We start from the raw sequence: 15,422 nt of genomic DNA on the forward strand, positions 1-15,422 counted from the left end.
TGCTTCCATATGCTAAAGTTGGACATGCTATTGTAATGAAGAAGAGAGATGTCTTTAAGCGGGTAGTTTTCACATACATACTAAACTGCATCATGCACAAATTAGTAATGCTGTCCCTTAAGAGTTTACCATAAATGGTTTTCTAATTCTTTCTGCCGTTCTCTGCCACAGACTGGGAGTGGATTTTGCCACAAAACAATGGGCCAGCAGGACATCAATTATGATTTATCTCAGCAACGAAAGCAATTTGATAGCAATCATAATTCCTACGTTTTAATGAAAAAATACACTTGTTTCTCAAATCTTTCGTGTTCCTTAAGAGTTCCAGGAGGAGACAACCTCCAACTTCAAATTCCAAAACACGTATACTTGTAGTTATCTCCTCTCTATCAGACTTTAGAGTGGTGGTCTGCAAAGTGGGAACCATGGCCCAAATCCAGCTAACCACCTGTTTTTATAAATAAAGCTTTATTGGAACAGAGTTATGCACATTCAGTTACCTATGGTCTATGGCCGCCTTTGTGCTGCAAAAGCAGAGTTGAGCAGTTATGACGGTAACTTTGTACCCCAGAAAGCCCAACATATTCACAACTGGTCCTTTATAGGAAAAAAAAAATTCTGACCCCTGTTTTAATAAGTACCTTCTTATTTCTCACACTGCAGAAATAAACGGATGCTACCATTGCCAGCACTGCTGCCAGGATTTTTAGGACATAGGCAGGATGACAGTCACAGCCCCACAAAGCTTTGATAAGACACCAAGAAGAAATTCAACACCCAAGAAAGCATTGAATCTTTTCTTTAGGGTGGATGACAATGACCTTGGCAGCCAAAATGCATATAATTATATTTGAGAACTGTCCTAAAATGTATGTTCTCCAAGTAATCTATAAATGATTCTAAAAAAATTTTTTTTTAATCTTTCTACTACAAAGTTCTTAAGAATATTTTGAGGCGGTACTATATGCCAAGATGGGATACTTTTCACTCAATTTTAAAATGCAACATTCCAGGGGCGCCTGGGTGGCTCAGTCGGTTAAGCGTCCAACTGCAGCTCAGGTCACGATCTCACGGTCCGTGAGTTCGAGCCCCGCGTCGGGCTCTGGGCTGATGGCTCAGAGCCTGGAGCCTGCTTCCGATTCTGTGTCTTCCTCTCTCTCTGCCCCTCCCCTGTTCATGCTCTGTCTCTCTCTGTCTCAAAAATAAATAAAAACGTTAAAAAAAAATTTTTAATAAGAAAATAAATAAAATGCAACATTCCAAAGCAACTCATAAACCTTTTTTTTTTTTTTTCATTTCCCAGAGCAAGTACTTTAAGAAAAATGAAGGCAATACTGATTTGTGAACCTTTTGTTCAGGTACGCACAGGCAAATGTGCACATGCGCTCCCTCTCTTGCTCTCTCTCTCATCAGGCTAACTTGAAAAATTGAGAGAAATAGCAAAGTAAATTGACCATTCATAAAATATTTTCAGTTGTGATGGTCTGTTTTAGCAACAACAACAACAAAACACCGGAAAATTGATTCAACTATTAGAATTAATAGCTCTGACAGTTCCAAACAGTAATAAATAATATAACTTAATAATGAAAAGACAGTTGTCTTAGTCCATTCCAGCTGCTATAACAAAAATACCATAGACTCAGTGGCTTATGAACAATGCACATTTAGTTGTCACAGTCCTGGAGGCTAGGATGTCTGAGATTAAGGGGCCGGCGGATTTGGTGTCTAGGAGAGCTCATTTCCTGGTTCATGACAGCAGGTAGGAGGGCTCATTTCCTGGTTCGTCACAGCAAGTTTCTCACTGTGTCTCTACCTAGCAGAAGGGGCAAGAGATCTCTCTGGGATCTCTTTTATAAGGGACTAGTCGTCTTAGGACTGAATCACCTCCCAAAGGCCCCACCTCCAAATACCATCACACTGGGGATTCAGTTTCAACGTATGAATTTGGCGGGGGGGAGGGGGAGGACACATTCAGTCTATTGTATTCCATCCTGGTCCTCCAAAATTCATGTCTTTCTTGTATGCAAGACATCTTGTATGCATCGTCCAAATAGCCCCCAAATTCGTAACCGGTTCCAGCATCAACTTTGAAGTCTAGGTCCAGTCCTATCTAAATATCAACCTAAATCAGATATGAGCGAGGCTCAGGTATGATTTGTCCTGAGGCAGTCTGCTCTCCAACTGTGAACCTGCGAAGTCAGGCATGTTATGTGCTTCTGAAATACAACAGTGAGACAGGCACAGGACAGGCATTCTCATTCCAGATGGGAGAAAGAAGAAAGGAGAAAAGACGGACAAAGCCTAAGCAAGTCCAAAACCCAAGGAGGCAAATTCCATTAGACCTTAAGCCTCAAGAATAATCCTCTTTGCCCTGATACTCTGCTCTCCAGACTCAGTGGGGCAGTGCTCCTGCCCAAGCTTTGCTGGGCTAGGTTGAGGCCCCTACAGCTTTGGGCAGCCCTGTCCCCACAGTGGCTCTCCAGGGTTAACACCTGGGACCATGGCTTTGCTGGGAGGCCTTGTCCTTTGAAATCAAGATGGAGGCAGCCATGCCCCCAAGCTCTGCCAGGCACAGCCCACGCCTTACCGGGCGCTGGAACAGCACCTGGGGCAGCCAAGGAAAGAGTGCTGGCAAGTGAGGTGGTCCAGGGAGAGTCAGGCACAAGCAAAGCCTTCTTTGCATTCTTCCATTGTCTTGGAAAATGGTTCCTGGCTTCTTTGAGATGGCTGACTAATCCCCCTATCAGTCGTCTCTTGGCCACACCCTACGTGTTCTCTCCTGAGGACTTTCTCATTCTCTTCAATACGCATACGGATACGCTCAGAATTTTCCAAATCTTTAAGTTCTGTGCTCTGCTTCTTTCCGATTAACAATTCCAACTTTGAGCCGTTTCTCTTTTTTCACATTTTACTAGAAGCAGTCGAGACAAACCAGGCCACTCCTTCAACCCTTGGCTTCAAAAGCGCTTCAGCTAAATCTCTAATGTCATCCCTTGCAAGTTCTACCTTCCACAAAACACTAGAACCCGAACACAACTTCTTTCAAGTGTTTGGCCACTTTGTAACCGGCACGGCCTGTCCTGCAGTTTCCAGTAACATGTTCCTCACTTCGGTCTGAGGCCCCATCCTTCACTAACCACATTCCACCATCTTTCTGTTCAGGATCTCTGTTCTCTGAGCAGAGTGAGGCTTTCTCTACAGCCCTCCTCTTCCCTTTCTGAGCTCGTACCAGAAACACCCTTAAAAGTCCACTCATGGCCTCTTCTAGAATGCACCCCCATCTTCCAGTCTCTGCCCACAACCCAGTTCCGAAGCCACCTCACCATTTAGCCATTTGTCATAGCAGCACCCCCGCTACTCGAAGCCCATTTTTGTCTTAGTCGGTTCGAGGCTGCTACAAGAAGGTACCATAGACTGGGTGGCTGATAAACAACGGAAAGGTATTTGTCACACTTCTGGAGGCTAGAAATCCAAGATCATGGTGTTTTGTTCCGGGTGGCAGACTTCTTATTGTACCCTCACGTGGCAGGCAGCAAGCTCCCTCCTGACTCTAATGAGGGCACGAACCCCATTCGTCAGGGCTCTCCCTCCCCATACCCTAAGCACCTGCCAAAGGCCCCACCTGCAAATACCATCATGTTGGATACTAGGTTTCAACATGTGAATCTGAAGGGGATGCGAACATTTAAACTATAGTAGTTGTCCTTTCTGATTTCTTGCAATTACGAATGGGGATGATGCAGTGGAGTGAGGGGGGTTTAAATCTCCAAGTGACTCTAAAAAAATGATGCTTAGAGCTCAGCCAGATTTTCTATTCGTTCCTTCAACCATTCATTCAACCAGTCAGTCATCCGACAAGTATTTTATTGAGCACCTACAACACACCAGGCTATATTCCAGGAGCCGGGAAGATGGCAGTCTCACGGAGCCGACAGCCTAGTGGGGGATACAGTACAATACAGGATCATATCTGGCCCAGAAAAACAAAGCCAGAACATAATGCACAGACCTAAAGGAAGTTAAGCTATTCAGACGAGAACATCAAGAATCCTGCCTGAAGGGTCACATCCAGGCAAACCCTTGCACATACCTCTTGTCCGCTCCCCACCCTCCTGGACTTCCCCTATGAAACCCCTCTCTCAGGGAAGGTTCGAACCAAGTCAGTCACACTTCGATACAGATGCCTGACCCACCATTCCTCTCAGAAGTGTCTGCATTTCATGACGTGTAGACATGAGGAGTTCCTAGGCAGCAGGAAGGGATTTTAAGCACCTTCGCAGGGTCGTGCATCTGTTTCCAAGGAAACATTTATCATGCACCTGTTCTGTTGTAGGAGCAGCATTTGGCCTGTTTAGGCAGCAGTGAATAATCCATTTGCTGTGAAACACACAGAGCCTGAAGGGAAGCATGCTTGATACTCTCTGCCCCCTCCAGATGCTCTGTCCACCCTTCTCCGTCCAGCCCTGTTGCCTAGGAGGCTGGCCTCTGAGGACTGCACCAAGGGGCTTTTTTCTTTTTTGTGCGGTTCAGTTAAAGGGAGTCCCCAGCTGGAAATGGAGAAGGGGAGGAAAAGAGAGGGCCAGATCCTTATTTCTCTGCTCCCTCCCTGCCTGGCTGCTGGCTGGCAGGGGCTGTGTCCCCCTCCCAAAGATCGTGGCTCCCAATTAGGGTCCCCTCGCATACCTACAGCGACAGCTTTAGCTGGAGCTCTCTCTAATCATCTCTGCACACCGCCCCTGCAGGTGCCCCTCGAAGGGGTAAAAGGTCCATGCTGGTGTTCCACCACGCCTAGATGGTAGTCTCCTCCCTGCCCTCTCCCCCGCGGCCCCATTCTCAAGGACACAGCCAGCAACAGCAGCAATGCTCTCAGATCAGACGCCGACTCTGGGCACCAGCTTCATTTGTAAGCTCCAAGGCTTAGGAGGGACAGGAGAACTGGTGAACGTTCTATAAATGGTGCTTCCTCTCGAGCTTAGCGGTGACTCACCTCCAAACAGAACCAAACTCAGGGCAGTTACCGGAGTGACCCCAGCCCCTTGTGCAGAGAGGCAAAGCCTCTGAGCCGCCATGGCTTACCTTTCTGTGTTCAGTGGAGGGCTGTGGGCAGACGAGCTGGAATCCAAGCAGCAGGAGGGAACCCAGGACACTGAGAAGGAAAAACAGCAACAGGCAGGGCTGTGAGTATGTTCCAGGAAGCAGCATCCAGCTGAAGGCAGCAGCTCTGCCCCATCGCTGGAAGGGAGAGAACAGTCCAAGCTGGGCCCCGGGGACGTGACCCAGTGAAGGTGCACAGGGCCAGCAGCCTCGTGGGAGGGGAGGCAGCACGGGGCTGTGGGCTCGGCCAAGGCACGGGGCAGATCTGGGATCAAACCCTCTACCACTTACCAGCAGGGTTTCTGGGTCAGGATATGTAACCTCCTGAGCCTCAGTCTCCTCCCGTGGAAGATGGGGCGACGGACACAGAGAAAGTGTTAGTGCGTGCGTGTTCCCACTGGAGCTGGTAAGGTCAGGCTGGGGCTCTGAGCCTGGCCAGGGAAGCCCCTCTCCAACATGCCCTGCTTCCCTGGGAGCCTTTCCTCTGCTCGTCCTTGGCCCTTTCGTGTCACATATGTTCTCCATGGGCAGGATTAGCTGCGTTAAGCCTGACTGTCACCAGCCCTGATTAGGACTTGTCATCAAATAAAGGGAAGGTACGAACAGGAGCCAGCTGGCCCTGAGACAGCATGGTGTGCTAGGAGAGATGACGCTTTGGATTCAAACGCATTGAGGCTGGAATCCCAGCCCCACCATCCCCATCTGGGGGATTCCGGGCAAGCCGATGTCTCTGACTCCCCACGTTCTCACCTTCTGTACGGATCACGGAAGACGACAGAGGTGAAAGCGCCCACACAGCGAGTTAATCACAGGAGACACAAGCACTGTCAGTTCATTTAAATCCCCAAAGTCCCTTGACTTGAAATCAGCCGTGGCCTTGCTTTGAGCATCCCTGTAAAAAGGCCCCTTTTCCTACTTAGCTGTCTTCTGAATCCTTTTTTAAGCTTTAACCCCGAGGACAGTTAAGTGACCCAGTGGTTCTCAACCTTTTTGAGGCTTCCAACACAACTGTGAGATGTGAAACACTGCCCCCAGTCCGAGCGAAACTCACCGTGTGGAGTCACTGATGCGGACATCAAGAACCTCTCAGGACGTGGAGGTTAGGGCTGGTGGAGTTAGAGAAGAGAAAGCTCCCCACCGTCTCTAAGTATCTTCAGTTCTACCCAAAGCCCCTCTTTGTATGAAATCAGCCAGATCCTAGCAGACCACCCAGAATGCCTGTGGACAGACCTGTCAGAGACAGCAACGGGACGGGAAGCCGGGTGAAGGGATACGGAACGAGGTGTCAGATACATCCTTGTCATTGTTTTCTCAGAGTTGCAGCCAAGGCCCCAGAGCTGAGGGCCAAGAGCATTTATTACATATGTACGCACACATTTCAAAAAAGAGGAGCTGCATCGTCTATTCAGGACCAGAAAAGGAAGTGTCCCCTCTGCCCCGCCCCTGTTCCACGTTGTGGCCCCTCACCACCTCCACCTGTACAGGGAACAACTGAAGACTGAGACAAGTTTGCCCTGCGTGGATTTCTTCGAATATTTACACAGAAGTGCTGAGCACAGCCCCCTACTCTCCTCCTGTAGGAGAGGAAAACCTGGGGCTCTCTCCCAAGCCAAACAAGGAGGACTACCATTTAGAGAGCTTTATCTGAGACCCCAAGTTCAGGTTATAAGGACTGGTGCCAGATTCTCCCCCAAAACCTAGCTGGGGTGTCTAGGAGGGCAGAGTGGACAGAGTGGGCTGGAAGGGGAACAGCCCGTATTTCTACAGCAAGCAGGGCCAGAAGATGCGGGCTTTTTCCCATCAACTGTATACAGGTGTACAATGTGTATACAGGTTGCCTAGAAAGGAGCTCATCGAAGGCTGCTTGCCGGGTTAGGCGATGATGTGTGGCGGGTACCTGTGGAGTACAGGAGCTAGGAGGAGGGTCATAAGGGGCTGTGCAGCAGGCGACCCCCAAGTGAGGACGAAGTCCTCCAAAGGACCAGCCCTGAGAGAGGAGACATCTGCCGACCTGAGGGCAGCAACACCAGATCACCAAGGGCACGGCGCCCATGGAAAACCTTGGCCCCCTACGTCTCCCTGGCTCCACCCAGGAGCCTCTAACAATGGCAGAGGGAGGGGCTGGGAAGAGAGCTGGGCATGTGGTGTGAAGAAACCAGCCACGCCCCCTCTTCCTGCGACAGGTGTCTGAGGCCCCTCCCAGTCCACGGAGAGGAGAGACTCTGCGGGAGGAAAGATATTACCAATCAATGAGAGACTGAAATTCTTCAAGCTGACTAGACTTCCTTTATAACGTAGCATATCTATACACAAAATCTTTTCAAGCAGGGTGTCTATCCAGAAAAATAGGGTATGAAATCAGTCGCGAAGAGAATCAAAGAGTTGGTTTACGACATGCTTGAGGATCTAGGCCAGGGCTGTCCAACGGAATTTTCTACAATGATGGAAGTGTTCTCTTTCTGCACTAGCCAACGCACAGGTACAGGGATCTGTGCTGTTCCACAGGCACACGGGGAGCTGGTGGTGCAGGTCTAGGTGGTGAAGTTACTCACGTCGTAGATTCATACCAAAAACTACTGAAGGAAAACCAGAGCTAAAGCTTCTAAAAGAACGGCCGTTGGACCAATGAAGCCATCCCCTCCCACACATACACACAACTTTTCTGGGCTTTGTGATACTTGAAAACGACACTGCTCGTTAACCTGCACCCAACCAGAAAACTGCCCAAGAGGTCCTCCCGCCACAAGGCAGGGGCATCTAAAAAATGGGTGTGAACACGCTGGAAGGAAGAGAACAGGTATTTTCTAGCTACATCCTTAGTGGATCCAGTTTGTCCTCCAAACCAAGGAACACACGCATCACGACGAGGGAGTCCCCGCTCCTTAGTTACACAACCTTGGCCAAATCATCCCCATACCTGTTTCCTCATTGGGAAAATGGGAATAATATGACCCGCCCCGTCCACCTCAAATGAGCCACTGCCTGTCATGAACTCGCACCTGCAACCCTGAATCGTAGTAACATGTTCTGGCACTGTTTACTCGTTTAAAAAAGAAAACCGGATGGGCGTGGTTTTGTTAAAAACAAAAACAAAAACAAACAACAGCTCCATAAATGTGTTACACCTCAGCCCAAGCCACATATTTGCGATGCAGTCGGGAGCCCTTCTGCATAACGACTCATCCCAGGCTGCCCTTCCCCGACTTAGAGGAGGGAAGATTCTGGGTCATTCCAAGACGCCTGGTCAACTCTACTCCCAGATACTTCTACAGCTCGTTCCCTCCCCTCTTTCGGGTGTCTGCCCAAAGCTGTCCCTTCTCCATAACGCCCTCCCAGCCTGTACGGAAGAACCTTATTTTTCTCCACAGCACTGACTATCGCACAGACTGCATCTTCATTCCTTGAAATCTCCCTCTCCACCCACTAGAACAGAGGCTCCGTGAGATCAGGCAGTTGATTTTGTCACTCCTTTACTCCCCGGCATCTAGCAGAGTGTCTTCTATACAGAAAAAGCTTAATTTAGCGAGTTGACGAATGATGTCACATCATCTTGACAACCTATGAAATCTCAAGATAGATGGAAATAGTGTGAATTAACATATTCAAAAATGCCCAAAGTCACTTCGGAAGGTTTTAGAAGATATCCTATGAAGGCTTTATAAAAATCAGCCGTGCTTTTGAATTTCCACGTGATGCCCCCCCAAATTTACTCTCCTAGGATCGACACGAGGTATGGCAGCAAAATGTTTGCCAGTGCCTCTTGGTGTAAAAATGCAACTCAAATTATATTTAGATGTTCAAATACTTCTTTTCTTCATTGAGCTGGGTCCTCGTGAAGTTAAATACATAGGGGTACCCAATAAAATTCATTCTGGAATAAAATCTTAGTTATTAAATGGGCTCTGCTCTGAATGGAATAGAATAAATTCCCCCAGAGGGGAAATTATTCTTTGGGCTGTAATAACAGCAGCCAGAGCAATATATTACCCCAGAGGCCAGATGAAACTCTGCCAAGGGCTGGAAGTTTCCCACCCATGCTCAGTAGGCTCTGTTTTAGGATACCCCACCCTGCTCACACATACCTATCTAATTGGTAGTCCATAGCTGTGCCCACACCGCTTCAAAACACCAACGATCTAGCCCAAATCCTTGTTCCTCCTGACCCAATTCAAAATTAACGTCTGGGGAATGGGACAGCATGTGTATGTCTGTGTGTGTGCAACTCGTGTGTTATTTCACTTTGATAGTTTGCTTTGGCAGACTGCTCCACGCTTGCAACGTTTTGACAGATTGAAGGCTACCAGGGCCTTTGGCAAACAAATCATACACTCCCCTCCAAGCGGCGGGGGAAGCCACATTCCTACCAAGACTTTCTGATTCACCTTGCAGTAGAAACAACCCAACCTTGCACACCAAAGCACACAGGGGGAAAAAAAAAATGCCATCTACCCAGTGTCGTTGTAGATTTTAAACACTCCATCATTTCATTTCCTCCTGTAGAAAATAATACTCATTGAAATTCAGTACAAGATTTACATCATGGAACCAGGGCTCTGCTCTGGGCTTCTGGATTTTCCTTGGCCAACCGCTCCCCAACCTCCACATCAACCATCCTCAACTCCAGGGAGGATGGATCATGTCACAACCACTGTGTTCCTAGGATTACCTCAATGAACTCAACACCACTTGAGCATATCAAGTAACAAAACAAGGAAAACAGGGGTGGGGGGAAACCCACCTTACTTCTTTTCTTCTTCAGTTAATACAACCCAAGAGATATTTGGGGAGCAGTTGGGAAACTAATAAAATTATACTGACCTTAGCAAAAGAGAGCCAAAATCTTAGCACTGAAGTGAAATCTCTACCTACTGCTCTCTGGAGCTGAAAAAGTTTTGCTAAGCATGCATTTCACCAGCTTAACCCTCCGCCTTTCTCTGACAGCAGTTAAGAGTAAAGGCAGCAAGAGAGGGAGACAGGTGACAAATGACATTCGACCATGAAGACTTGATGGCTATCCATGATCTCAACGCTTACGAGTATTATTTCATTGAATCTCCACAACCATCCCGCCAGACGCTTTCGTTATATTCACTCTGCAGGTGAGGAAATTGAGGCACAGAGAGGCGAAGTCATTTATCGAAGGGCACACACACCTAAGTGGCAAAGGCTGATTTCAAAGCCAGCAGTCAGACCCTTGGCCTGGACCCTTAACCACCGTGCTCTGGGGCCTCATTAACACAACACACCTTTAAACCAAGCATTTGCATTTCATCACATCAATTTTCTTCCCCGTTCTTACGAGGCTGTGGCTTCACACATCTGTTTCACTTTCTGTCATGCTTGCAAAAATAATCAGAAAGTAAGTACATGTGATAAAACCTGGTTTATCCAGCCTCACAAGAGAACATTCTAAGGTTTAAAATAATGGAAGCCGACCATTTCAATCCCAAACTTACAAAAATGCACTCTATTTATTTTCCTGATTTCTTATACGGAGTATACTGAGCGTAAGTAACCTTTTTTAGATGGCTCAGAATCGCCAGCATGATTATCAAGCCATCTGTGGAGCACAAGGTGGTGGCCTTGGAGCTGAGGAGGTTGAAAGGCCCAGACGCCTGGGATTCTCTGAACCCCCAGCCTGCCCTTCGCTGTCTCCTGCCGGCCATCAGGCATCGCTTGCTGTGCCGTGGACAAGCCTGTGCCCTCTCAACTCGGCTTCCTTTAGGTAGGCCTCGGCCTCAGAACCAAGCTGAACCCAAAGTAAGACCGACAGGCTCGGCGCAAGGGCCTGCCTACCTTTCGTGGGGTGAATGTTTCCAATTTAGAGCATGGATTTACAGACACCTATTGTATGTATATTGGTTTTTATTGCTGATTTCCAGGTTCTCAACCCTTGTGGCCATTTGTGTTCTCTGGACCAGGGCCTCTGGCAAAGTGAGGTGTCTGTCACGGCACAGCTCTTTAAGACCCATCATCCGTTGGTAACTTCCCCTCCTCAATGGCAGATTTCTCAAGGAAATGGTTTCTGATCCATCTTTGCAGCTAGTTGACAATCAGCAGAGCTCTGGTCCCATCTCAGGACCAATGAATAGCGAGTGAATGAAAGAATTGGGAGGATGGAATGAAGTGAGAGAGAAAGAAGAACCAGAGGGAGGGAAGAATGATGGCTCACAAAAGAGGTGCAAAGAGCTCCTGTCATAACACTCCAGCAATGAAGTGTTTTCTAAGTGTATCTCAGAATTCTCTGTTGGGAAAATAAAAGAACAGGAAAAAGGAAGACAATCCTAAATTAGGAAGATTTCCACAAGTTGGCAGTTACGGGTTCCGGTCCCCGGCAGGGGTGGGGGTCAATGTTAACCTGAAGCCTATAAATCCACTTGGGTCCATAAGGAATGGGTAGCTGGCAGCCCAGTGATCACACCTTGACTCCACTGGATGCTTTTGGGTACAGAATGTTCTAGTAAATCCCACAGTCGAGTACTGAGTGATGAGGACATGCTCCAGGTGCAGGGCCGTGCCAGGCATAAAGAAAAATCAATACTGTCTGAATGCCTGCCATCATTTTATAGGTAGGGGTTTGCCAGGGCAGTCCTCCAAAAAACGATTTTATTTCCTCTTAGCCTCACTGCCTACCATTCAGATGGCTCTCCTACCAGGCTTCCCCTAAAAGATTCCAGCAGGCTCTTCCCCGGCATACTCGTACTGTTCTGCTCCCACCAGAGGAGTTGTCTTCATACAGGGTCAACTGTGTTCCCAAACCTGTGTGTGCCCGTTGCTTTGGAATCACATGAAAATATCCGAATAGTACACAAACCCATGACATAGAGCGCAAAAAGAAGGAGTCGTTGTTAGTTGTTTCTACGAAAATGAAGCTGAATGCTTTGGAAAGACTCAGTAAAGGCAAGTAGCCAAGAAAAAAAAAAAACTGTTGGCAAATTAGGTGTGGATGAGACAACTGTAAATGATTAGGGGCAAAAATAATAAAATCTAGAATCATCTGAACTCAGATTGCTTTGCAAATGTCTTTAAATTCTCACTCCACGTTAAAGTAACCCAAATGGAAACCTTAGATAATGTTTATGGGTGTGGTTTGTGCAAGAAGGACAATCAGGGGTTCATGCTCAAAGAAAAGTCCTTGGCCCCGTATCAAAAAATAGTGAGTGAATGTACATGTGTTTTAAGTTAAAAATAAACTGTTAAAGGTGTGTGTGTATCATTTGTATGATTTGCTGCTTTAACCTGCTTTTGTAATTAACTAACAATCCTCATCAGGAAAGAAAAACTTTCTACTTTCTTTTACCCAAAAGATCATTATCAACTCATTCATTCAATATTCAACAAATGTTCATTAAGTATTAACTGGGTAGTGGTTTAGATGTGGGCTACACAAAGTCTGTCCTGCTCTATTAACATGATGTTTTTAAAAAATTTTTTTAATGTTTATTTATTTTTGAGAGAGAGAGAGCAAGCATGAGTTGGGTAGGGGGCAGAGAGAGAGGGAGACACAGAATCGGAAGCAGGCTCCAGGCTCCGAGCTGGCAGCACAGAGCCCAACACTGGGCTCGAACTCACGAGCTGTGAGATCATGACCCGAGCCGAAGTCGGACACTTAACCAACTGAGCCACCCAGGTGCCCCAAACACAATTAAGTTTAATACTAATAATCCAAACCTGACCCCTCCTCCTCTCTTTCCTCCCTCCTTCCTCTACCCTCCTCCACCCCCTCCCCCTCCTTTCCCCCTTTCTCCTTCCCTTATTTTCTCCTCCTCCACCGCATTTCTTAGTCACTGGCACAGGGACACTGATTGAGCCCATGATCCTTCCCAATGACCACATAGTCCTCCACCCCTGAGGGGAGTCTCCGTTTTCACTGATGGATCATATCTCAAATATCACTATTTTGGTCATCCTCTTTCTTACACACACAGACACATCTTCTCAACACGCTTCTTTTTTCCTTTCTGTATTCGGGATCTTTTTCAGTTGCCCCAAGAACAGCCACCTCTCTCTTTCTCATTTCCTCAGTCCCTTCTGGCTGTATTTCTGAGCGAAGCAGCTGACAGGCATTACAGTAATATTACTGTACTGAAGTGTGTATGAAGGCAAAGAAAAGCCTTACGTTTCAGAAGACTAAAACCAGACACTTGACCTAGGGCCACCAACCTGTAAACCCCTTAAAATGATCCAGACTCCACTTCACAAGACCTATAAAAATCACCATCTACCTCTGTAATCTAATTACGTCTGTATTTCTTCAAACCCTACTCTTCAAAAATAAGGATCACCTAGTCAGCTTTATTTTCTGCCAATTTAACCACTTGTCTGGCATTTTCAACCACTGTGTTTTCCTTTCAAACATAAACACTGTCAACTATACTGAGGCATAGTACGAGGTACAAAATGAGCCCCCGACCATGCAGACCGGCTCTAAATAGATTTTGTTGGCTGGCCATGATTCGTAGCCATCACCACCTGTTATACTAATTCTAGCAGGAAACTGGGTTTGCTTCCGCTCAATCATTGAACAAACACATAGGCTGTAACTGTCATTTAAAAAAAAAAAGTGTACCATTTGGAGCAAGACTTTAAGAAATATATACACTTTGGTATCACTTAGTGTCTTTTCCTCTGTTAACCTGTAACAGGACAAAGACTTCCTAATGTAGCCTTGACTAATCCTTTGGTCCAAATGGATTTTTCCCTTGCCCTGAATGTTGGGTGGCCTCCAGGCTTGCCCAACGTTCAAAGACAACTTGCTAACCAGCTCCATCAAGAGTTAAAACTTTCGTGTTTTTTCTGCTGTGGGGTTTAACAGCGATTCTTTTTATTACTGCAGACATTGAGCAAGGCAGAGATACTCTTGCTATGCTAATACTCCAGGCTATTTGGTCTTTTTCAATGAGGGGGAAGCTGGCTTTCTGCTTCTCTGTGGCTTGGCAAAAACTGGGGAGGGATTTTTAAACTAAATCTCTGCGTATCAGAATTGTGAATCCCCTTCAGTGTTTTTTCCTCTCAGGGATTTTCTTGGCAGCTGACTTCTAATCTGGACCTGTTGCCCTATAGGTAGAGAAATCTTCCAGCTTTTCCAATTGATCTTTATGCATTTGGTTGCCTTTATTAATATTTTTTTTAAAAAACCTTAAAATTTGTGTGTGTGTGTGTGTGTGTGTGTGTGATCTACTAATGTTATCAAAGACTTCTAGCTCTTAAAGTAAACATAGCCCTTTCCCCAGAACATTTTCTAAAGCATTAAAACAAAAGTCATTCTAGTTTTTTTTTCAGATTAAAATAGATTTATAAGGCCCTTGAAACAGAATGCAAAACGGTTTATGAGTTTTAATGCAAAACCTGGCTCATGAAGAAGGAGACTTCATGGAATCTGCAGCTGAGCTCTTGCAAAGAATCACCCATCCTCAGAGCCCACATTTTCTCTCCCCAACTCCATTCAGCAGAACTCTTGAAGAAACGTCCTGCTCAGTAGGCTTGTTTAAACAGCCGCTTCAGGGGCCTGGTTGCCTCAGTGGGTTAAGCTTTTGACTTCAGCTCAGGTCATGATCTCACGGTTCGTGAGTTGGAGCCCCACATTGGGCTCTGTACTAACAGCTCAGAGCCTGGAGCCTGCCTCAGACTCTGTCTCCCACACTTTCTGCCCCTACCCTGCTCACACTCTGTCTCTCTCTCTCTCTCTCTCTCTCTCTCTCGAGAATAAAATAAACATTAAAAAAAACCTTATAAATAAATAAAATTAAACTAAATTAAATTAAAATAAAATAAACAACCCTTTCAGAAGGACCCTAATCCTGGAGACCTGTCAGGACTTCCAGAGTTCAATCCCAAGGGTAGCAAGGCCACATCTAGCTTTCAACTACTCCCACCCTGCTCATTTCCAACCATGGGCAATTTCTCTGAAATAACGCCCAGCCTGGAGGTGAGCCTCCCCTCGAAGGGAGATGGCTTCCAACCACCAATCAGATTAGGAGAGGTCAACTGTTTTCACAGAGGCGTCAATGAAAATTCCAAAATCCCATCAAGGAAAAAACTTGGGGAGTTCTCCCAAGCAATGGCCTTCCTCGGGCAGCCTGGGTGGCCACATTTTTAAGGGTCCTCAGGACCTGTAGAGGCCTTTCTGCTGCTGGCCAGGCTCCCACTTGGGTACCACATGGCGAACCCACCTTTGGTCATCCTTTGCTGCCCTTTTCAATCCAGTTCAATACGCAACTGTGGCTTCCACTTCTCTGTCCCCCATTGGGGGTCCTGGTGCTCAAATATGCTGTGGTTCTGAAGTGACCCAGTGGCCCAAGTGCACTTCTCACTCCCCTGTGGTT

At 46.8% G+C, this 15,422-nt stretch overlaps 1 protein-coding gene across 3 annotated transcripts in view; it reads right to left on the reverse strand.

The window, feature by feature from the left end:
• THSD4 (thrombospondin type 1 domain containing 4) overlaps positions 1 to 15,422 on the reverse strand; it is a 566,849-nt gene that overhangs the window by 525,747 nt on the left and 25,680 nt on the right. For 2 of the 3 annotated variants that reach the window (XM_053888890.1, XM_053888892.1), the window contains one exon: positions 5,080 to 5,149. In XM_053888890.1, coding sequence (XP_053744865.1) covers positions 5,080 to 5,149 — 70 coding nt within the window. Of the gene's footprint in view, positions 1 to 5,079; positions 5,150 to 5,388; positions 5,565 to 15,422 lie in introns of those variants that run through there. The other variant, XM_053888891.1, reaches the window with a different exon arrangement.

Source organism: Panthera pardus, unplaced genomic scaffold, assembly GCF_024362965.1.
Source record: "Panthera pardus isolate Hobbes unplaced genomic scaffold, ASM2436296v1 HiC_scaffold_24, whole genome shotgun sequence".
NCBI lineage: Eukaryota > Metazoa > Chordata > Mammalia > Carnivora > Felidae > Panthera > Panthera pardus.